Source organism: Xenopus laevis, chromosome 9_10S (genome assembly GCF_017654675.1).
Source record: "Xenopus laevis strain J_2021 chromosome 9_10S, Xenopus_laevis_v10.1, whole genome shotgun sequence".
Lineage (NCBI taxonomy): Eukaryota > Metazoa > Chordata > Amphibia > Anura > Pipidae > Xenopus > Xenopus laevis.
This window is the reverse complement of record NC_054388.1, coordinates 68,213,790-68,238,478: the sequence shown is the minus strand read 5'-3', so window position 1 is coordinate 68,238,478 and position 24,689 is coordinate 68,213,790. Positions and strand designations below refer to the sequence as shown.

Here is a 24,689-nt window from a genome sequence, read left to right as displayed (position 1 = left end):
AAATTTCATCTCTCATGATTCTCCAGTATTGACTGAAAGTAGCATCTGTTTTGGTAAATCATGTTCAAGTTGTAGTTTATGCTGTTTGTATTTATGTTGAGTTTGAATAACTTCTGCCATGGAGTGTTAATAATGGCCATAAATCTTTTTATTTCTTAATACCCAGGAGGGGAACCCTGCCACATCCAGGCTGGTGGTAGTTCCAGGGTTCCTTAACTCCCAAGCATACACTTGTGTGCTATTCATCAGTGCAGGCTAAATTGGTGTATTGGAGATCCATGCAAGTGGCAGCAATTTGATAGAAGCATGTATGGGTGCAGCTTAGAACATTAGAGCTTATGGTTGGTGTTAATGCATGCACATTTACACACTATTATTTTGTGCACAAACCAGTGCATTGTGTATGCACATGTATTTATAAATGAACTATCGTAATCCTTCTAGGATTCCCTGCTTACACCAAGATAATCAGATGTTACTGGCATAATTAAAGCCTTGCTCTGGAAGTGATGCTATTCAAGCACAAATGCAGATATAAACTGCATGTGCCGCATATGATGTACCAAAACACATGCAAATCTGTGTCTATATTGCTATATTGCACGCAAGTTGCAGAGGACACACTATAGGGGCAAATTTACTAAAGGGTGAAGTGGCCAACGCTAGCGAAAATTCACCAGCGTGACATCATTTTGCCACTTTGCTACTCTAACGTTACTTCGCACCCTTACATCAGGCGAAGTTGCGCTATGGCGAAGGGACATAACTACGCTAATTCTGCGTATCTTGACAGCGCTATATAAATAAATGATGATGATGATAATTCACTAACTTGCAGATTTTCGTGAGCATTACCTCTTGCGCCAGACTTACCTTCGCCACCTCAGACTAGGCGAAGTGCAATAGAGTAGATAGGGATGGTTCAAAAAAGTTTAAATTTTTTCTAAGTCCCATAAAAAGGCTTTTACTTTTTATAGGGTGATAGGCTGAAAAAGAGCGAACATTTTTTTTAGGGTACCCTCCTAAAATTTGATAACATATGGCACCTAAACTATACTGTGGGCACATGTGTAGGGCATTAGAATATATTTATTAAGGTTCCTTGGCCTTGTGTAGTGTAATGTGTTTGCTGCTGCATATACAGCCATTGTACTTTAACTGCACGTCGTATGCAAATTTCCGATCGCTAGCGTAACTTCAAACCACTGATCGTAACATCACTAGCGCAACTTCGCAAAGGATCGGTAACTTATGCGCAACTTTGGATCTTCGTGAATTTGCACAGCCCTGGCGAATCTACGCCTGGTGAAGTGTGGCGAAGGCAACGATGGTGCAAATTCAGGAGGTAAGTAAATTTGCCCCATAGTGTGTGCATTTAAAAATTGCATTTTTCAGTCATACTTGTGTTTACATACAAGCCCTCTTTCAGTTTTCATCTTCAGCCATGACTGCATATTATGATTATGTCCTTTCACCCTTACTTATCTCTCTGGGCTATATAACCATAGATAAGTACCACTGATCACACCTAATTTTCTGCATACAAACAACTAGAAGCTTGTCACTGGAAAGAAATAGCATGGAAATTATTCTAATTAGTAGCAATAAAAACAGCTGATATATTTGTAATAATTCATAACGTTAATACACAGTTCAGGTGTGAATAAAACTCTGCGCAGATGGTACTTCACTGCAGAATGGGAAATGCATTGAAGATATAGCAAAAAGCTCAGCACTAAATTTTGAACGATGATCGTGCATAGATTTTGAACAAGAGATCCTCTGCACTTAGGTAGGGGGGTAGTTCACCTTCAATTTCACTTTTTTCAGTTCAGTTGGTTTCAGATTGTTCACTAGAAATAAAGACTTTTTCAAATTACTTTCTATTTTCTATTTGTGACTATGTTTCTATTATTGAAGTGTAAAGTTTTATTTTTCACCTTTAAAGCCGCTCTGGGAGGGGGGGGTCGTTGACTCTTTAACTGTTTTAAATTGATACATTTAGTTGATACCTTTGTCCCTGCTGAGTAGAATCCCTGAGTTTCATTAAAGACAGCTGAATTGATAAAATAGTTGCTAATATTCCACAAATAAGGCTGATAAATGTATCAACTAATTGTATCAACTAAATGTAGCAAAGTGTAACAGTTCAGAATCTGCTCCTGGATCACTGATCTGCCAGACTGAGACACTAGAGACAGAAACATTAAACCTTAACTTAAATTTTGGGAAAACAGTAAAAAATAAAAGATGGAAAGCAATTGAAAAAAGTCTTGTTTCTGAGGAACTATCTGAAAACAACTGAACTGGAAAAACAATTGAAACCCCTAAACCCCCCTTCAACTCATTATCTTTATATTAAGGACACTGAATATTGAATTCTGTGCATTAAAGGAACAGTAACACCAAAATATGAAAGTGTTTTAAAGTAATGAAAATATCATGTACTGTTTCTCAGCACTGGTAAAACCAACCTGTCTGCTTCAGAAACACTACTATAGTTCATATAAACAAGCTGCTGTGTAGCAATGGCAGAAACTGAAAAAAGGCTATATGGCACAGATTAAATAGAGAACAGATAACACCATTATGCTCTACAGAGCTTATCTGCTATTTTTTGTGTAACTTGAGCCTTTTCTCCTTTGAATGGCTGCCCCCATTACTACACAGCAGTGTATTTATTTAATCAATAGTAGTGTTTCTGAAGCAAACACACCCGTTTTACCAGTGTAAGGCAACACTGCATTATATTTTTATTACTTTAAACACTAAAAATCGAATCCCAAAGTACAGTCAATGGAGAATTCTATGTTTTTTCTTTTTACTGCTTACTTCCTATTCTTAACATCTCTTAAATTAACTTTTTGTTTTGAAGAGTTGTTTTTTTAATTAAAAAATTATAGTTATTCAAAGTTTATAGAAAACTAAATTCTAAAGAGTCCCAGGAATATAGTTGTAATATTACAGTATAGTTGGTACAGGCAGAACTGGTTAACAAATAACAGATGAAAATTCCACAAACGCTTGACAAAAACAGGAAACAGACTTTAGCAAGCTCCAGGAACAGAGTTTAGCTTGTGGGAAAGAGCAAGGCCTGAAGAGGAGAATAAACTAAATGAGTAAATGCAGTGCCATAACTACGTGAAAGCAGACCCATGAGTGCAAGAGGGTTTGCAGACAGAGGGGTCAGACTGAAGCATTGGGGGGCCACCAGGGCTGTGACACCAAGGGTCCCTTCTGGCAGACACCTGGGGGCCCCTGTGACTTCCAAACTTCTGCGCCCTGCCATGTCACATCTTTTCTTTAGGGGGTGGCCGATCAGGAGAGTGGGGCTAGGCCAAGCCTAGCCCAACCCTGTCCTTTTGACATGACATTAGAACTAGGTGCTCATGAGCAAATTCTCCACCAGATTAGCTGACACTGACCATTATGTATAGGTCTATTACCCAAATTTTATGCAGAATCTTCATGAAATTATTAGAAGGATATGCGGATAGAAGCAAAGCTAAGAAACTTTTCATTTTATGTATATAATAATTTTCATTTTAGGTTTTAGTATTATAAAACTGAAATTGGCTACATATTCAGCAATTTACTGGATATAGGGCAAAAGATTCCTCAGACATTGGCTCCAAAATGTTGGGTGTACCATCATCAATTAAAAACGTCAGCCTGTAGCTTTGTAATAAATGTGTTTGTTATTTTTAAGTCCTGTGAGTGCTGATTCTGTTAGAGGCCAGACTGTCCTGTCTAAGGGTAAGGGCACACCTGGCGATTCGGGGAGATCTAGTCACCTGGAGACTAATCATCTCTTCTTTGGGGCGACTAATCTCCCCGAACAGCTTCCCCGGGGGGAGTTCCACCTGTCTTCCGCCGGCTACTGGCAACTTCGGAATACGAAGCGTCGCGTGTGCCATGCTGCAGGCGTTTCTTCATTATAGCCGATGGAAGACAGGGGGAAGACGTTCGGGGAGATAAGTCGCCCCCAAAGAAGAGGCGATTAGTCGCCAGGTGACTAAATCTCCCCAAATCGCCAGGTGTGCCCTTACCCTAAGGAGGTATTAAACCATATCTTTGGGGTTAGACTGCAGTGTGTTTTCTTTCAACTTCACTATTTATCTTATTATTGAACAGAACTATTTTACTGGACTATGAACTAGTGATAAAGCCTCCTTAGATAGAAAGTCATTGTGCAGCCGGTGTGGTTCATTGCATGCTGTTACCTCAGAAAAGATTATTTTATAGCACCTGTCAATTATTCAGTTCTAGTTTATACTATGGTATTGCAAGTTATATTTCACTTGTGGACATTCTTTTATAGTCTTCAGAATTGAATCATGTGGACGAACTGCCTACCAGGTTTCCAATCTCTGCACACACCAATTCAGAGGATTCAGATTTTCCAGGTTTCTTTGGGTAAGTGCCATTTGTAGACATATAAATAGAAGTGATGCAAAGAGGGCTACATTTTAAGCTTGCTGAAACATGTTTAATGGTGTTTAATTAAGAATATTTTAACCCCCTCTCTAGTGGAAGCACCACTCCTTTAAGCATTTAAGTTATACAAAGAGAGGGCTAGTTAAATACACGGAAGCTTTGATATAGTATTAAATCATTTATTCTGAGCAGAAGTTTGTTTAGAGTACATTGCTCTTTCAGTAGTTCTAGTTACTGAGTGCTAGTTAGTCTTCATTAAAATATATAGGATCCAAGATGTAATTCAGAAATGGAGAGTGTAATGTCAAATAGGCAACTTCCCAAATGGAATTAAATATATGAGAGTTGTTCAACACAGGTTAGGGGACATGTCTGTTTGTCACACAAAGCACTTGCTTGTCAATTCCCATGAACAAGTCATTGCTGGAAGGCAAACTTTACTCCCAAAATGAATACTTAACTAACAGAGGTTTAATCGTAGGATCATATGATTTTACCAAAAATCCTTTGATTTCTCAAGACTTGCCCAAACACTCAAGATAGGTTATAGGAGGTCCCCCATAGGCAAAGCAGCAATTTGGCAGTTTTAAGATGCGAAGTGTCGAAGTCAAACTTTTTTAAAGAGACAGTACTTTGATTTTCACAGTTGTTCAGTTGAATTTGGCCTATTTGATAGTCGAAGTATACAAAAATTCAAAGTTTTTGAAATTCGAAAAATTCACTTCAACCCCTAGTAAATGTGCCCCTGACTGAAACAGGAAGTAGTGTTGAAGCAAAAGACACAACTCTGTCTGTTAATTGGCTCATGTGACCTAAGAAGTACCGTTTGTTAGGTTTGTTTGTGTACACAGTGAATCATACGATCCCAGGGGGCTGTCCTTATTTTTTAAAATGGCACTTTTCTATTTATGATTACCCAATGGCACATACTACTAGAAAAGTATATTATTATGAAAATGGTTTGTTTACATGAAGCAGAGTTTTACACATGAGCTGTTTTACTCAATATCTTTTTATTAGGGATGCACTGAATCCACTATTTTCGGCTGAACCCCCGAATCCGAATCCTAATTTGCATATGCAAATTGGGGGAAGGGGAAAACATTTTTACTTCCTTGTTTTGTGACAAAAATTCATGTGATTTCCCTTCCCCCCTAATTTGCATATGTAAATTAGGATTTGGATTCGGTTCGGCCAGGCCGAATCTGAATCCTGCTGAAAAAAGCCGAATCCCGAACCGAATCCTGGATTCGGTGCATCCCTACTTTTTATAAAGACCTATATGGTTTGGGGGGTATAGTTTTCTATAGGCCCACACACACCTTGTGAGACCATGCACAAAAAAACACTTGCATCTGCAGCAAGAATAGAGTGTACGTTTAGTTCAGGGTTTCAGAGTATCTCAAATCCAGTATTCCCCTTTCCTCCATGAATAATTAGTAAGAAACAGGACAGAATTGCCTCACCATATTCTGGCCCTTTTGGATGCACTGTTAGAGCTGTACATACAGATGGGCCCAAACCTTCTACTCCATTCAAAGAGTGTGTTAAGCTGCACCTGAGTGCAAGGTGTGTTGTGGAAATTTGTTCCTGCTTTTTTGCACTTTGCACCATTACTGTAAGCAAACACTAATTAATTAGTGTTACCCAAATAGGTAGTGATTCCTTCAATGGATGCAATCAAAAGCTATGTTCCTGTTGAGATATCCCAACTGACTGCATCTACCACAGACCTCCCCAATGTCCAAACTGAAGAACTGCCAGCATTTGACTGCTTATATATAGGACCGACCAAGATAGTTTACTTCATAATTAGGGAGTTAGCCTTAGCTGACTCTCTTGGAGTTGCTCAAGTTGTAACAGAGTCTATTTTTTAAAAACAGTTAATTAAGAGTTAATTAAGGTTTTTATTAAGTCACTGTGGAAAGTTCAAGGAGTAATAATAAGCTTTGTGTAACAAACCACTCTCTCTATGCTACCTGTGCTCAGGGCATAATTACTAAAGAGAGTTGATAATATATAAGGGGAAAGGGGAAAATATATCAGTCTTCTCTGCAACGTTCAGCAATCACCAAATATCTGATGAATTGTATATAAATGTGTGCATGGATGCAAAGGAATCCTAAAATTACCTGCATTCTGGACCAGATGGTAATTCCAGGGTTTAGTGTGTTGTTTCCATAGACACAAAATGGGCAATCGGAAACTGTTATTAGAACACATTACTAGTACATATGGCTAATTTGAATGGGAAAGTAGGTCTTATTTCATGTAAGTTCATGTGAGTGAACTTTATTAAAAAATAAAAAATTCTTTCCTTACAGATATTGAAATCCTTTAAAATTCCACTTTTGGCTTTCATTTTTGTGTTATTTGAGTTTAAATAAAACAACATTAGGGGGCACATTTACTTAGCTCGAGTGAAGGAATAGAAGAAAAAATACTTTGAATTTCAAATGTTTTTTTGGCTACTTCGACCATCGAATTGGCTACTTTGACCTTCGACTACGACTTCAAATAAACGATTCGAATTAAAAATCATTCGACTATTCAATAGTCGAAGTACTGTCTCTTTAAAAAAAACTTCGACCAACTACTTCATCACCTAAAACCTACCAAACATCAATGTTAGCCTATGGGGAAGGTCCCCATAGGCTTTCTAACAAATTTCTGATCGAAGGAAAATCGTTAATTAACCCTCGATATTCGACCATTAGTAAATGTGCCCCTAAGGGTCTTATTTATAAAAATCAGAAATTTCTAAAATTATTAAATAAAAAACTAGAATTTACAATTTGACCTTATCTATTAATAAAAAAATCACAATTTAATCTGATCGGGGACAAACTTGATAAAATTGAGTGAGATTCCGAATTGTACCATTTTTTTAGCAGAATTGCTTGATTTTTTCGTGTTTTTTTCCGAAAAGCCTGAATTTTTCAGATATTTGTTTCAGGCTAATTTTAGCGCAGACCACAGAAACGTCCACATATGATAGGGACCTCTCCCATTGACTTATATACAACCTTCGCAGGTCTGAAATGCCGGATTTTCAGATTTTGGCTTTTTCTATCCTCGGGTTATAATAAATCTTGAAGAAATTCTATTTTTCTCGAATCTCAGATTTTTTTTTTCTCGAGTTTATGGCATTCGGACTTTAATAAATAACCCCCTAAATAATGAGAGCAGTGCTGTAATTGGAAGTTACTGGTCCAACAGCAATATGATGTTAGGGTGCTTCTTAACTTAAAGCATACTTCCCAACTGTCCAGTTTTTAAAGGGACAGTCCCTCTTTTGACAGCTGAATGTGCAGTCCCTCATTTGTACTGGAAAGTCACGTTTTTCTCTGCACTGAACAGCCAGGAAAAGAAACAAAGTTTCTAACTTAATTGGCTTTTGACAGAGAGCCCAGGACAGCCACCAGGTGCACTTGGAAAATTTTGTAACAATTTCAGATAATCAAATAAGTAATAGTAACAATATAAGATAACGGGTCCCTTGGAAAAAGTTAGGCTCACAGCTTAAAGGGCAATTTACCTTCATCAGCAAAACTGTAATAACTGAAAAAAAAAACACAGAAATGCGTTCAAACTTTCATAACTTGCCAAATTTTGTAAAATGAACATGGTAATTAGTGGGTGTGGCCACAAAAATGGGCGTGGTCAAAAAATGTTGCCGCACTACACATGCCAACTTTTTTGTCCCTCTTTTTATTTCCAAAATGTTGGGAGCTATGCTTTAAGGATAAACCATTTGTTACAAACATATATTGAATCTGTGCATAATTGAATCCCTAAGTTAAGTGCAACCTTTATCTAATTTGCCCCCAGCAATCACAGAATGTGCTTCCATTAAAGTTACATCCCTGTGTGGAACATTTAGCATGCTTGGGTGTAGTTTTGGCTTCTGTGCCGCACAAAATAATTAGTATACAGTACAGAAGATGGTATTTCCAACCTCAGTTATATTATGGAGTGCCACACCTCGAAGCTTAATAAAATCTTAAACTGGAACAATCTGCTTTTTTTTCAAGTCCTTTCCTGAAATAAACAAGGACCTTTTTGGCACCAATTAAGCCAGATATTTAATCCTTAGAGCTGGTTCAGTCATGTATTTACTTTCAGGTTACTGCAAGTTACAACCAAAGTCAGGCAAGGAGCTTTATTTTGCTTAGCGATAATAGAGGTGAAGTTAAGTTTACGCTTGCATGGTTGCTCTAGAGAAGGAACTTTTTTTAAACACTTTAATATTCTTCAAGCTTTTAAAAACACTGAAAGAGACTAGGGGGGATAACTATACATGGAAAAAAGAGATGACTGCTAAGAGCTTTAAAATATACAGTGCAGCTATAACAAAATATTGGGCAGATTTCTAGTGGAAACTGAATTAATACTGATAGGTAATTTGGTAGGAAAATAAATGCAGTAAATAAATGCAGTGAACCAGTAAGTCTTTCTCTAAGTAAGCAGAGGGAATTATGAAAAATAAACCAGTTTCACAAAACAGTCTAAAGCTCACCTACTGGACTAAAGCACAGCCAAGGCAGTTGCTGATCAGATCCCCAGCCCAATAATACACATGTCACTTAGCTAAGAACTAGCTCCACAGGCCACAGGCTCAACACATTGCCCAAGTCATTCCTTCCACAATGGAATTCTCCATAAAGTACGGCATGTCTCTAAAGCTAACTAACTAATGACCAACAATAGTGACGTTTCTAGACTAATGGCACATAAGACTATTCGTTTACTTTTCTTTGTTTCAGTGACTTTTTCTTGGGAACAGTTGCAAAACCAAAATAGGAATTTGTAGAGAAAAGTCTGGGATGGCCCTTAGGAGCAGTAATTGTCTTAAACTTTTATCCTTCACAGTTCTTCCCCAAGGTTAAGTTTCTGAGCATAAGCTAAAATGCCCAGTTTATCATTATCATATGTGTACCCCAGACAGAGTTGTACTGGAAACTACATATCTGGGCCTTTAGTGAAGCTGCTTTTGAGAGCTGCATAATAATACAGTGCTAATCTACCATTACCAACACCACAAATGACAGAGCAGTGTCCTTGTGTAAGAAAGACTGCCATCAGATAATACTAGTGGTGCAGAAACAAAAGGGGCAAATAGAATCAAAAAGGACCAAGCCAACTTACCTATAATACTGCCAAAGTTTACAGTTTCTGTATGACGCTAAAATAGTCTGTACTTAGTATAGCAGAGAATTCCCAATGGGCAAAAAAAATTTGTTAGCCTCTTACGTTGATGCCTCTTCATTGACATGGGCCATTACTGGAAGCCTCAGTGATTTTCACTCTAATTAGTGGAACTGGAGATAACTGAGGCTTAGCTGTCCTGCTCTTTATATGAGTTGTGTGTACCATGTCGTGATGGAATAACTTTAGCACTATCAAGACAAAATGGGGGCATAAATATGAAACCTTAAAGAAATTATGGTTTACAAAAAAATACTAACCAAATGGCAAGAATTGTATGTCCTCAATTCTTAAAAGGGGTTCTTTTCCCATAAATCCTGCATGTTTTATATTTTTTTATGCATTTTTAAATACATCTTAAATGTTATAGCCTATCATATGTTTATGAAATGAATGTTTGAGCTGTTAGCCTTCTTCTTTTTAAATAAAATCCTGGCAAACATTTCAGCTCCTATAACCCGCCTCTTATTTTAGATTATTCAAATTTGAAAAAATTGTATGTTTCAAATCGAGAGTTTCCCGCACCAAATTTTTCCAAGTATGTTATGATCAATGTTTACATGATTTTCTTGTAGGCTTAAGGTATAAAGATCCAACTATGGTGAAATTCATTATCCAGAAAACCCCAGGTCCCGAGCATTCTGGATAACAGGTCAAATACCTGTACAACATTTTGATTTGCTCTTATGGCATAAAGTCTAGTAATTTACCGTTACATCAAATATATTAATATATGAGCATCATGTTTGGAATACAATCACTTATTTGCTCTTTGTGTCTGTGTGTAACAAACATTGAAGTGGGTGTGAAGACAACCAGTTTGCAACAGTCAAATCAGAATGTTGTCAAAAGGCTAACAGCCAACAGCAAAACAGCAACATATTGTAGTTGTACAATATGCCTCATTTGAAAACAAAGTTGCTAAAAAGAAAAGGTAGAAGTTTAACTCTTTCTACTCTGTCCTAGGCTATACTAGGTCATGTGATACAAATTATATCACTAAGCACAAACTATAACTGATGATATCACTAAGCACCCTTTATAAATATAAGGATATTAGACGTCACCAAGGTGAATTCTGATATCCTTATATTTTACAACAGGGGGAACATTAGATATTATAATGCGAGTCATGTGACACCACTGAGCACAATTTTTAAGGATATAATTTACAGGATATGCATGGTTGTTGTGTATAATAAGGTTGTATTTCACTGGTGTTAACCAGGTGAGCTGCTAAAAGAAGGGATTTCTTTTAATGAGAAATTGGATATAAGGAAAGTAGAAGCTTTCAGCACATTTTGCCTGACCTACATTCAGTGCTTCTCCGAAGTATTGTGCAAAGTGCAAAAAGCAGCCACGATACTGCTTTAGGGCACAGAGACCTGTTGTTTATTGTTTTTTTTAATATACATAATAAAATTTTTTATTGATTTTTGATATTTTTGTCCAATAGACATTGTTTCGATTTCTGCATCATATTCAAACTCATATTCAAACTGTGATAATGTTTCAGATTGTTTAAGTATTGCCCACAATGTCCTTTAGAGGAAAGGAAATAAAAGAAAGTAGGAAAGAGGGTGTTGAGAAAGAGGGAAGAGGGGAGGTGTGGGGGGGGGTAAGTAACTGGGTGACTAGAGGTCTACCTAGATAGGTAGGAAGAGACCTGTTGTTTTTGTGATGCATACAGAGATGCCTGCTGTCATCAATGAGCTAGTTTAGGAGCAGTAGAGAGCCCAGGCTGCAACAACAGGAACAGGACCAGCTTGTGCTCTTGTGCTCCATAGGGGGAATGATGTCTGTATAAGACAGAATGGGGTTAGGCAAGGCCCCCTTCCACCTAAGGTGCAGTTTTGTTAGCTTCCCCCAACCCTTCCCAGCTAGCCCCTCAGGTAGGACAAAGGAAAGGGGCTGGCAACGGCGGGAAAAAAGTGGGCGGGTTGGGGGAGGAAGCAGAGGAGGAGCGTGGAGCAGGGCAGTGTTTTTAAGTTGTTGCGTTGTGTCATTTTCTCATACTTACTTGTTTGTGCTCCATAGTGCTCTTGCACTTCTGCCCAGAGCATAGTAAATTTCCTACTGTTCAAAAACAGTGCTTAGTAATTTACACTCCAAATGTGAATATCCTGGTTGCACAGGGGAAGTAGGACTCTGACGGTGGCCCTGTTGTAATGTCATTTCTTCTATTGGACATTGTTTCCAAAACGACTCCACTGGATACCCATTCAAAACAAGTGTATTCATTTCCCCCATTAAACATCCCAAATCTCTGAAGAGTTCTGTTGCAATTAAATCAATTAATCTTAATTCTCCTATAACCTCTTTTTGACTAAATTAATCTGACCTAGTTAAGAGAATTTTGTCACATTCAGCAGAGAACTGCTTCATAGCCTAGAGAACTACAGACTGGCTTCACTTCACTTAATAAAGATATTATTTTTCAAATGTACAAAGAACACAAGTTTTGATTTTAACAACCTTCAAACCTGCTGTCAAATGATATTTGCTATATTGCATTGTTATCATAAGGTGTAAGCTTTGATTGCTTTTATGGCACACTGGTTTTTGATAAGAAAAACACACAGGTATCAGTTTGCTATCTAGGAATGTGTCAGGTGTAATGAAAGACAGTCTGTTATACATAATGAATACTTCTACACCCTTTGATGGGTTATCTCAGCTTAACCCAACTTGAAAAAATAATAACTTTTCTTAAAGGGGCAATGACATTATTTAAAGAGAGCTGGTGCATTAGTGCTATTTCAGTTCTTAATTGGCTCATTTGGGAAGTGCAGGAATACTTATAGGATAGATTGTTGATCCTGAAATTTTGATCAATATTAGTGTGCCTCTTTTTGTTGCGTGCACCTCCTCTTTGGGTGCAAAAAGACAGAATTCAAAATGTATGATGCAAGAATTTGGCACTTTACGAACAGCTTAACTGCTAAATCGTGCTTTTATTGCCACACAACATGTTTTGAGCTTGTGAGGCTCTTTGTCAAGTGTGATACAGCCAATAGAAAATGCAAAGTTAAAGTGCTATACAGGAAGTGAAGTATACAGGTGTCGTTCCACCCCCCTCAACATAGTAACCATCAATGCAATTCGATAAGCATTAGAAAAAGTCCAAGTAGCTCAAAGTTTAATCAGTCATTTAAAAGTCTTTTTTTCTTTTTTAAATCATTTTTTTTCTCTGGAGAACACCGCTGTGTGTCACACATGGAATTAGAGTGAGGTGCTGTAAAGAATAACAATTATTTGATTGGAATGAGCATTGCCTGGTACTGCCTCTATTTCAGCCTACCAACCTATGTATTAAAACAATTTTATATATAGCACTGACACAAGAAACACTGAATTAATCATTATAGCTTGCCCATATGTTACCATTAGCCGTATTCTGATTGTTCACGACAATCGACTAGGGCAAGAAATCAAATCAATCCTTTTGGATTGACCGTATTTAGTTTCTTGACCTTGGCGCTGCCAGTAATATTTCCCTGCAAACCTAAAGTAGTTTTTCTGTAATACCATTGTTAAACAATCAATAATAAAATATATCAGTTGTGGTGACAGGTTAGTATCCAACAAAGCTCCCTCCACCACTTGTATCCCCTCTTCTTGTGGAATAGAGGTGTATAAGCTTTGTATGTCAATACCGACCAACTTGATTTCAGTGTCAAGCTTCTCTAGGGCATTGATCTTACACAACAAATCAATGGTGTCTTTCAAGCATACCGGTATTTCACATATTAGGGTTTGTACGAAGTGGTTGACAAATTTGGAAAGTGGTTCAAGCACTGACCCAATACCTGAAACAATTGGTCTCCCTGGGGGTGGTGTAAAGATTTATGAATTTTAGGGAGCAGATATAAAACCGGAAAACATGGAGAATCTGTAGTAAGATATTATTTTACCTGGGTAGAAATAAACCTATTTTCACATGCCTGTGAAACCATTAGGTCAATAACTTTTTTAATTGTTCCAGTGGGGTCATTATTGCTTAACTCATAATGCCCTGGTGCATTTAATTGATTATACGCTTCAGACATATATTTGGTTTTATCCATAAAACCGTGGCACCCCCCTTATCTGCTTTACATATGATTATAGAGTTATTATGTTTCAATGAGTATTTAATGCCCTCTTTTCAGCAAAAGTCAGATTTCCAAGGGGCTGTTTACTCTTATTAGAGTCCCAAAGTATTTTAACCTCATGGTTGACAACATTTTCAAAAGTAGTAAGTGACTCATTAGTAAAATCAGGGATGAAGGTACTTTGTTTTTTAAAAGTGCCCATAGGTTCAGGGTTATCCAGTGGCCCTTTGGGTTCACTTACAGAAAAATGTGCCTTTATTTTAATGTCCCTAAGGAACCTCTGAAAACTGATTTCCCAATCAGTATGATCGAGGTTATAGGCTGGAACAATATTTAGACCTTTATTAAGGACAGAGAGTTTGGCTACAGACAGTTCATAGAAGATATATTAACGACAAGATTGTTTACCTGGTCTGTTTGCGGTTTTGTGTGGGATACTGTTCTCTTAAAGCCGGCGTTCCTTTGCTGCAATGCTTTTTAGTTCGTCCTCCTGTGTACCGCAGCGATGCTCCAAAAAAGAAGAGGAAACTGAAATGCTTGAAGACACATGGGCTGAAGTAAGTGTTTCCTCGCTGCCTGTCATGGTGCCAAGTTAGGCACTCTACCTCCTTTTCTACGTGTCTCTCTGGGTCCTTCCAGAGGGGTCCGATGTGGTGCGATCATTTGGGAAGTGCAAACTCGTGCTTTTAAATGAACTGTGGCAAGTTTCAGGTTTAAACAAATTTGACACTATCCCTTTCAAAAGAATAATTCAGCAATGTACTTGAAGCTATTCATTTTCTTACAACTTAACACGTATTTTGAGCACACAAGATATAAAAGGCCTACAGACACCTGCTGTTTGTCAGTTAATGGCCAGAACATTGTCTATTTTTTTTTCTTTTCTACTTATTTAATCTGAATGGTAAATTGTAGATCAGTAGACTGAAAAAACGATAAAGTATAAAATCTGCACGTCTGTGGCCAAATTAAATGTGAATCTCTGCTGCTATGTAAATGTGATGCTGTAAAGTGCAAGCTTTTATGTGATTTTAAAATTGAGCTTAGATTTGCAAACTAGCAGTTTGAAGATGTAAGACATACTGTACTATATTTATGAAATAAGGATTTGTCAGAGGTATATACAGGTATATACAGTTGTGCATGAAAGTTTGTGAACCCTTTAAATTTTTCTATATGTTAATATAAATATGACCTAAAACATAATCTGATTTTCAAGCAAGTCCTAAAAGTAGATGACGAAACCGGTTAAACAAATAAAACAAAAGTTATTCTATTGGTCATGTATTTATTTATTAAATTAATGAAAATTTTCTATTTTGGCTTCATCCATCCACAAAACATTCTTCCAGTATCCTTCTGGTTTATCCACATGATCTTTAGCAAACCATAGCTGGTCAGCAATATTTTGAGGGGGAGAGCATTGGCTTTATCTTTGCTACCCTGCCATTCTTGTTCAGTGTTCTCCTGATGTTGGTCTTATGAATCAACATTCACCAATGTGTGACAGGCCTTCAGTTGCTAGAAATTACCCTGGGTTCCTTTGTAATCTCTCAGACTATTAGATGCCTTGCAGTGGAGTTATCTTTGATGGTTGATCACTTCTGGGTAGGGTAACAATAATCTTCAACTTCCTCCATTTGAACAAACAATCTGTCTGACTGTAGTGGAGTCCAAATTCTTTAGAGATTGTCTTGTAACCTTTTCCAGCTTTTTGGGTATCAACAACTCATTTTCTGAGGTCCTCAAACACCTCCTTTGTCTGAGCCATGATACACATCCACAAATGTGTTATATGTGTGATCAGACTTTGCTGGATCCCAGTTCCTTAAATAAAGCAGGGTCTCTCACTTGCACCTGATTGTCACCCCATTGACTGAAAAAAACTAGACTCTGATTTTACCATCAAATTATATGATAATCCTAAACATTCACTTTCTTTTGCCACACGCAGATATGTTATTGGGTCATTTTTTTTATCAATAAATACGTGACCAAAAATAATAGTTTTTATTTAATTTTTTTAACTAGGTATTCTTCATCTACTTTTAGGACTTTTTTGAAAATCTGAAGATGTTTAGGTCACATTCATATAAAAATATAGAAAATTTTAAAGGGTTCACAAACTTTTAAGCACCACTGCATATGCATGTGCACCAGGAACATGCAACCTATTGCTGCATTGAGAAAGTTATTTGCCCCAGACTCATTGGAGAAAGCAGCCAAGATTAGAGTTAACCAGAAGTGTGTTAGAAGCAGTATTACTGTATGTTTGGGGCCTGTGATTTTCTAGACAAAGGATCTTTCCATATGTGGAGCAACATGACTTAAAGGAGACCTAAACCCTAAAAATCAATTGGGTAAAAATGCCATATTTTATATACTGAACTTATTGCACCAGCCTAAAGTTTCAGCTTCTCAATAGCAGCAATGATCGAGGACTTCAAACTTGTCACAGGGGGTCACCATCTTGTAAAGTGTCTGCGACACTCACGTGCTCAATGGGCTCTGAGCAGCTGTTGTGATGCTGAGTTTAGGGGTCATCGCAAATTATCAAGCAGACAATTAGGTTTGTCTGCAATATAAGATGATGCTACAGGGCTGATTATTAAATTATGATGCTAATTGCACTGGTTTCTGTGCTGACATGTAGTAATTTCCTGTATTAATTACTAATCAGTATTATATTGTGAGTGGGTCCCTAAGCTCAGTAAGTGACAGCAGCACAGAGCATGTGCAGTGAGTCAGCAGAAATGAAGATGGGGAGCTACTGGGGCATCTTTGGAGACACAGATCTTTACTGCTAAAGGACTGTGGTTCCCTTGGGCTGGTACAGAATCTCAAAATATAATATACAACATTTCTAGCCTACTTCTTTAGTTAAGCTTTAGTTCTCCTTTAACACTACAAATATGCCAACCAAATTGATTTAGGATAGTTATCATGACATACAAGATGCTATCTTATTATTAGAGAGAAAAAGTAAACCAGTAAAAAATTTAAAAACGGTTTGCTTAAATATGATAATATATTAAAGGGGCTGTTCACCTTTGAGATAACTTTTAGTATGATGTAGAGGTGGATATTTTGAGACAATTAGTAATTGGTTTTCATTTTTTATTATTTAAGGTTTTTGAGTTATTTAACTTTTTATTCAGCAGCTCTTAAATTTGCATTTAAGCAATCTGGTAGCTAGGGTTCAAATTACCCTAGCAACCATGCATTGATTTGAACATTTGTAGCCTTACAGAGAGTTTGCTTTATAGAAGGGGTCAGCAATGCCCATTTGAAAGCTGCAAAGAGTCAGAAGAAAAAGGCAAAAAACTTTAAAAAATAAATAATGAAATGCAATTGAAATGCTCAGAATTGGCCATTCTATAGCATACTAAAAGTTACCTTAAAGGTGAACCACCCCTTTAAGTCACTAATTTTAGAGCTTTCTGGATTATGGGTTTCAAGATAATGTTCCCATACGTGTAGAATAAAATTAATTACATATTTGTCTGTTGGTCTAAAAGTGACCTCTTATTTTATGGGGTTCCCATAAACCTAAACTAAATCTCGACAGAAGAACACAGAGATTAGATGTCCATTTATTCATCCACCTTTGTTTCCTTGTAGAGGATTGTGGGGCATAAAATCTATAAACCAAAAATGAAGCACATGCCCTTTATCTTCAAACCATCATTTACCTTGCATGGTTTGATGAAAAGCTGAAACCCGTTGGCAGAATATTTTAGAGGTGGTTTTAGGTCAGGACCAAGAGGGCATTAACTGAGGGGCTCTATGCTACAGAATATCTTTTGTAAAATGCCAAAAAAATTTTTTTTGCATTCTGTAGTAATAGTAAAAGAATTAAATGTTTTAAGTGTTGTAAAGTATAACATGCTTATATATATATATATATATATATATATATATATATATATATATATATATATATATATATATATATATATAATCTTATCTCTACCTACTTTATTTTGGATATCTGAAAATCCCGGGCTAGGGTGCAATACCTACACAAAACCCACAAGAGGGACTGATATATCTGGAAGCAATTCAATTTTTCACATCATCTGGTAATCCCTAGCATTATCCCCAAATTATGGGCAGCACTACAATGTCCAGGCTGAGCAAACATGACACTGATTTAAGTTCTCCACATTTGTCATACATATACCTTTTGAAATTTGAGATTAAGTCTAATCCAAACTGGATGCCTGGGAGTTGTATAATAATATAATAATATATCCAGTAAAAAATGATGCTTGATGACAATGTTATTAATAGGGTAACTATTTAGGATAGGATGCTTTTTTCCAGAAATGTTTGAAATCCTGGTTATTATGCGGTAACCCTTTACTAGCTCTGGAAATCCCTCTGTTCTCTTATATCAAAATAATGCAGTCAAAAGGAAAAGTGGAAACGTATATAGGAAATAGTTAATTAAAATTTACACAAGGCTAGGGTTGCCGCCTGGCTGGTATTTTACTGGCCTGGCCGGTAAAAATGATGCTTGATGCCAATGTTATTAATAGCAGAAAATGGCAAAAATAAAGGAGGGTCTGTATTTTTTTTCCAGAAAAGGTGGCAACCCTACACAAGGCAGCTAAGGAAAATTAAGTGGTAAATAATGCGCCTTTACTCGACTAAACACCCTTTTGGGTGTGCTCTGGACACACACGCTTGTTACACCTTGACCATGCCCCCAGATATGCACTCAATGACATCTCTAGCTGCACAAGGTACTGCCTCCATAAAGACTAGGGTTGCCACCTTTTGAAGCTGCTGAGACAGGGCAGGGGCGTGAAGTCAGAGGGCGGGATCATGATGTAGGCGGGCATGTGAGTGACATCAGGGGGCGGGGCTATGACACAGCGGTCGGCTATTGCCCGATAGTGTGTCAATCAAGGGAATGCTGCCCGGTTTTCCTTATTTGAAAAACCGGCCAGAAAGTTTTGAATATCAAAATACCGGGCTGCCCTGGTTCAAAACACTAATAAAGACACGTTTGGGAGATTCAATAGGGCCATGATTGGTAGAATATTTGATTGCAAGTAACAGGAAGGGAGAGACTGGGCCTGCGCCATGTATGAATGGAAGAGTTTATGTGAAAAAACAAATCCCAAAAATCCCACCAAAAATCAGGAGAGTTGATATGTCTGGTATTATAAGCCACCATAGCAACAAAAAACAGCATGGCTGGATTCAGACAAAGTTCTTTTATAAACATCATGTTACCAAGGCTGTGAAGTCGGTACATAGTGCACCAAACTGGCCCCGGGCCACCAGCAAAAAAACTTTAGAGGGGTCCGGCGCATAAACCAACTCATCCGACCCTGACATCACCAGTCCCTCCCACAATGGCAACAGCCCGCCCCCTGACATCACCAGCCCACCCTAATGTCATCCGGCCCGCCGGCCCCCTGCCAGTTTTAAGCAAAAAGAAAAGGTGGCAACCCTACCGGCAACCGTGAAGTCTGTTTCCTCAATAGTTAAGCCACTGCATATATCATTCCACTCCTCTGCTTTTAATATACTAATGTATTTTCCATGTTGATTAAAAGAAGTACACAACATACAAGGCATTTTATCACTGCCAAAGCTCAAAAATATAAACCACGTCCTTTGGTAATTCTAAACCAAAATCAAAGGTAAAGTAAATAAACATAGAACAATTAGAAAACCTAGTAAACCAAATACAACTTATATACTAAATGAACCTGGGATACAGCCATAGACTAGCTAATAATATAATAATGGCTAATAATAAATATTACGCTATTTAAAGTGTCACGTGACTCACTAATTAAAAAATTCATCATATATAGTGATATTACCGCTCTTAACTACTATGTTGAACTGTTTATACGTGGCTTCGGTGTATTACACGCATGCAGCTCTGTACTGAATATTCTATCATATAAAGACTATAATTATAGTAACTCGTGACACTTTGTACAGTAGCCGCCTGGTGTTTTGGAATGTACACAGTCACGTGATACGATCATGCTTGGCAAGTGAACCAGGAAGTAGTAGCGCCACATGAGGGCCGGCGTTCCAAGGTTGCCAGGCTACGGAACCGCTTTGCATGCCGGGACGCCGCTGCATGCCCACGCTGTGACATCTTCCCCCTCCGCCGCGCAACACGGAAGCATGGAGGCAGCCCAGGGTTCCCCGGTCTCTGCTCTGTCCCAGCAGCGCAGGCTGAGAGTCATCACAGGACACCTACAGCCTGGAGCTGCGCCTGGTATATCCCTGAATGAATGCAAAGCCCCAGCAGCCTCCTCCTCCTCCCCTGATCCCTCCATTCCCAAGAAGAGGTAGGTGGGTGTTTGGAAGAAGTGGGTCAGGATGTGGTCCTGGCATTTTGCTAAGTGAGATGCTTATGCTCGTTCAGGACTGACGATGGAGCAACTACTTTCAACCTGTAGCTCCCCAGTTACTGAGCAGCTACATTTCCGTCTGCCCCCCATGACAGCGACTGGCTTGGGATGCTGGGGCAGAAACATTGCTGCTCTACATTAATGTAGTAATGCTGCTTTAGAAAGCTCATGTCCCTGCTGCTATTGGTTTACAGCCTCGCTTATGGGTTCCTTTGGTGAATCTGGACTCCTTGTTCAGCTACATATATTTAAGAGAGTGTTTATTTTAACTATATTCAGAAGATGCATACAGACTGGGGAAGCAGACCCTGCAGCTGCAGGGGGGGCCCAGGAGGTATAGGGGCCCCATGAGACTATAATCAGTGGCGTAACTCGTTGTTACTGGGCCCCATAGCAAATTCAATTTAGGGCCCCAAAATATTTATAAATTGGCCTATTACCAAGATATATTAAAATTGCTAATTAATTAGGGTCTCAATGGGCCCCCTACACTCCTGGGCCCCCCTGCAACCACAGGGTCTGCTTCCTCTATAGTTACGCCCCTGACTATAATTCATAAAAAATTTAAATAAATATTGTTAAAAAAGAACAGCCTCTGGATATGTTGGGGGCCCTAAAATTCATTTGCTGTGGGGCCCAGTAACATCTAGTTATGCTGTCAGTGTTGGAGCCTTCAGTTGCATTTTTTGTATTGCCATTTATTTATATAGTGCAGACATGTTTACAAGTATATGTCTGCATTGCACTCCTATTGGCAGTAAAAAGGTTAATATGGTCTTAATGGAGATGCCATGCATAATGGTAACGGCTCTCAATAATAATCTTGCAGTTTCCTACTTTGTTAGACTGACACCATCACTGGCCATCACTGAGCCAAATAAGATGCTTTTACGGTGGCCATAGATGTAAAGTTCGGGCTTATCTGATCATGGACCCTAGGGCCCAACAATTGGGTCAGAACAGAGGTCAAGAAAGTATGGCAAACTCGCACACCCAGGCCTTCTAAAGATCTGCCAGGTGCTCAATTGCTTGGAAGGATCGGCACCCTCCTCATACAACGAAGGAAGAAAGCAAATGGCACTCACAGCATGTTCAAGCAGGGAAACCCTTGCGTATATTTATTTGCACACGATGCAACGTTTCGGGGAGATACCCTTTGTCAAGCATCACAAAGGGGACAAGCTTGTCAAGCTTGACAAAGGGGATCTCCCCGAAACGTTGCATCGTGTGCAAATAAATATACGCAAGGGTTTCCCTGCTTGAACATGCTGTGAGTGCCATTTGCTTTCTTCCTTCAGAACAGAGGTCAAACAGGCAGTCGGATCACGGGACCGCATCAACAAAAAGATTTAGCCATGATCCAACGGGATTTTCGAACCTGCCCGATCGGCATCTGTCCGACTTTCACCCAAATATTTATCGGGAAAGCCTGTCGAGGGGCTCTACACATGGGCCGATAAACTGCCGAATTGGCCTGTCGGCAGCTTTTATCGGCCCGTGTATGGGGGCCTTTAAAGCTTCTCAGTGTTTATCCTGTCTTAGAGCAACTGCATTCAACTGGATTTTTTTGTGTGGTACTACACTGTGTCAATAAGGGTGTGGTGGTATCCTTCTCTGACAAATGCAGATTCTTTAAAGAGGAACTAGCTTGAAAATAAAATAATTAAAAAAAAAAAAAGAATAAATAAAAGAAACTTCATGGAAATATGTTTTCTAACAGTAATCATTAACATGTGTTGCATAGTTTCTGAAAGCATCTTTTCTCATTATCCAACTCTCTCAATATGCAGCTTTATGTCACAGCTGTTTATTTTGAAAGACAGATCGCATTAATACATTGTCTAGGAGGTAAAAGGAACACCCAGCAATGTATATGACCTATATGTCCAAATCTGACTCTTGCACGAAGAGAGAAAGATTGACAAGAGGAAGATAATTAATTTACTCTTCAGTAGTTCAGAAACAGTACATAATTTTTAAATCATTGTATTTATTGAGGGATGAAGCCTTTTTTTATTTTTTTTAAAGGGGAACTCCGGCTTCCAAACCAAAATTTGATAAAGAGGCCCACATAACACAGAAACCCCTAATATACCCATCACAGTTACCTGTTTCTTCAAAAAGTATGAATATATGCCAATTTCTATGCTGCAATCCAGTTGTTTAACAGTTTTTCTCTTTCTGCATCATTTGAAATCCTGGCAGGGAAGGAGGAACTAAACACTGATGTTGCAAATTGTAACAACTTCTCCACAGCTTACAGACAGCATGCACAAACGACATAACCCTCAATGCATTGCACTGTGACGTTCCATTCCTGATTGAAATTGTGTGCAGGGAATTGTGGGGTTTAAAGGATGCAGGCTAAGGGCAGATGGCTGCAGATACAAAGTAACAGTAGTCTGCCAGCTCATCAAAGTAGTCAGATCAGCAGAAGAGCAGGGGGCTAGGCTTAGGGAACTGTCAGAAACTATTAAAAAATATGAAAAGTCTGTATATTTTTTAATGGTTGTATATTGCAAAGTTGCTTGAAATTATGTGTATTTTTTAAAAAGCTTACGTTATGTTTTTGTGGAGTTCCCCTTTAATTTTAATTTTCACAGTAGTTACCCCTTAAATACTTTGTGACACCTTGGCTGCAAAGTGTTCAAAACGCATTTTAAGCTGAGACCATAAATATCCTGTTTTTCCTGTAATTGATCAGAAACTAACCACATGCAGCCCAGCTTGCACTTGTACATAAATGGCTTATAAATTGCAAGAGTGCCTAAAAGGGAAAAAAAAAGTCCATCAATTTACTTTCATTTTTCTGTTTGAACATGTGGTGGTTTATCTAGTTTCTCACTGTGCTGGTGTTATTTTGTTGGAATGAAAGTATTGTAAATAGTCTCATAATGGCCCATAAACCACACAGGGGATTATAAATTTCCTGCTGTGTATTATATATTGGATAATGAACCTGTCTGCTCGTAAATATTGGCATGCTGGGAATCATTAAGGCGTACTGTGTCCATATAAGAAATACTGGTATAAGATGGAATTTATCTGGAAAGCTTTGGACCTGGGGGTTTCCATGTAAGGGATCTTTCTGTAATTTGGGTCACGATTCCTTTAATTCCTCTAAAATAATTTAAACCATTATATGAATCCATTAGGATTATTTTGCCACCAATGTACTCTATTCTTATTAAAGAGAAAAGGGAAAACATGTTTATAAATTAGAATTATTTGCTTAAAATTGACTCTATGGACGATGGCCTTCTTGTAAATTATATCTTTAGGACCACAGACTGCTTATAGTGACCTATTGTTAATGAAATATATTTGCAATGCATTCCTTGCACATGCATGATTGAAGAGCGTTTCAGAGTCAGTTATCCTCTTTTCTGGGTTGGTGGAATTGTATTGAATTGTATTGTATCTGGGTGTGTATGGCCATCTTTAGAGAAACCACAGTGTATTACAATAGCGTAAAGAGTTTTCTCTCACCGGATAAGTGAAAATTATATATTTACCAAGATTTTCCTTTCCTGGACTGGTACTGGGCAAGAACGGGTTAATCCCTCCAGCCGTGCAGTGGGACAGGTTCTCAATAAATTGCTGCTTCCGCCCCCCTGGGTGCCATCTTTATACTTTCCTGGAGTCTCCCCCCAACAAGGGTGGGAAGCCGTGCCCACTGCCATGTTCCAGTCCAGGAAAGGAAAATCTCGGTAAGTTATGATTTTCACTTTTCCTGTTCCTTCCACATGGTAGTGGACAAGAACAGAATGTACAAAAGCATCTTACACATAATTGTGAGGGAGGGATTTTATTCAGAACTTAGGACCGATTGTAAAACAGCTGTTCCAAAAGCAGTGCTTTTGTTTGCAAATACATCAAATTTGTAATGGTTGATGAATGTATGTAGCTAAGACTATACTGCCGAGCAGATCTTTCTCTGATATGCCATTAATAAACATATCTATATATAGGGTGTATATATACGAAAAGGTGTGGGAATAATCCCTTGTATTTTTGATCTTGAGAATCTTTTGAAATTATTTTGTTCCTTATGAGGTTCTGGATAACTAAAGCTAATTTGGTGTGTTTTTCCTTGGTCTTTGACTTGTCCAAAGACACATACAAATTTGATGGGCTTGCTTGAAGATCTAACTTGTATCCCAGATTGTATCCGCACTGAAATCCTTCAGCCTCCCTCCTATGTGGCGCAAGGGCTCCCACACCTTCATGCTCTAGGTTTCTCAGCTTTGAGGTTGTTTCTCTTAGCAGGAAAGGACTGAGTTCTGTTTTTCCATTGCCTGGAGAATCCAGGCTTGTATTTCCTTGCCTCTTTTATTGAATTTCTAGGGATTCTGGATACTCTGGATATTCTTCTTTCTTGTGGCAAACAGGATGATTTTCCTGCTGATGCTTTTGAGATAATGCTGTCTGGTTCAGACCTAAACAGAAAATTGCCTTTAAAGGGGAGGCCACACAGATTATGTTTGGACTGTGAGTCCGCGTTCCAATGTTTGAGCCATAGCCCTCTTCTGTCTAAACAGATTGTGTTTGGACTGTGAGC

At 38.3% G+C, this 24,689-nt stretch overlaps 1 protein-coding gene across 1 annotated transcript in view; it reads left to right on the top strand.

Annotated features, from left to right (window-relative positions):
* The first annotated feature begins 19,766 nt into the window (after positions 1-19,766).
* The window catches only part of agps.S (alkylglycerone phosphate synthase S homeolog), a 141,516-nt gene continuing 136,593 nt past the window's right edge, over positions 19,767-24,689 (top strand). The window contains exon 1 of the mRNA XM_041578918.1: positions 19,767-20,065. Coding sequence (XP_041434852.1) covers positions 19,788-20,065 — 278 coding nt within the window. The 5' untranslated portion in view covers positions 19,767-19,787. The remainder of the gene's footprint in view (positions 20,066-24,689) is intronic.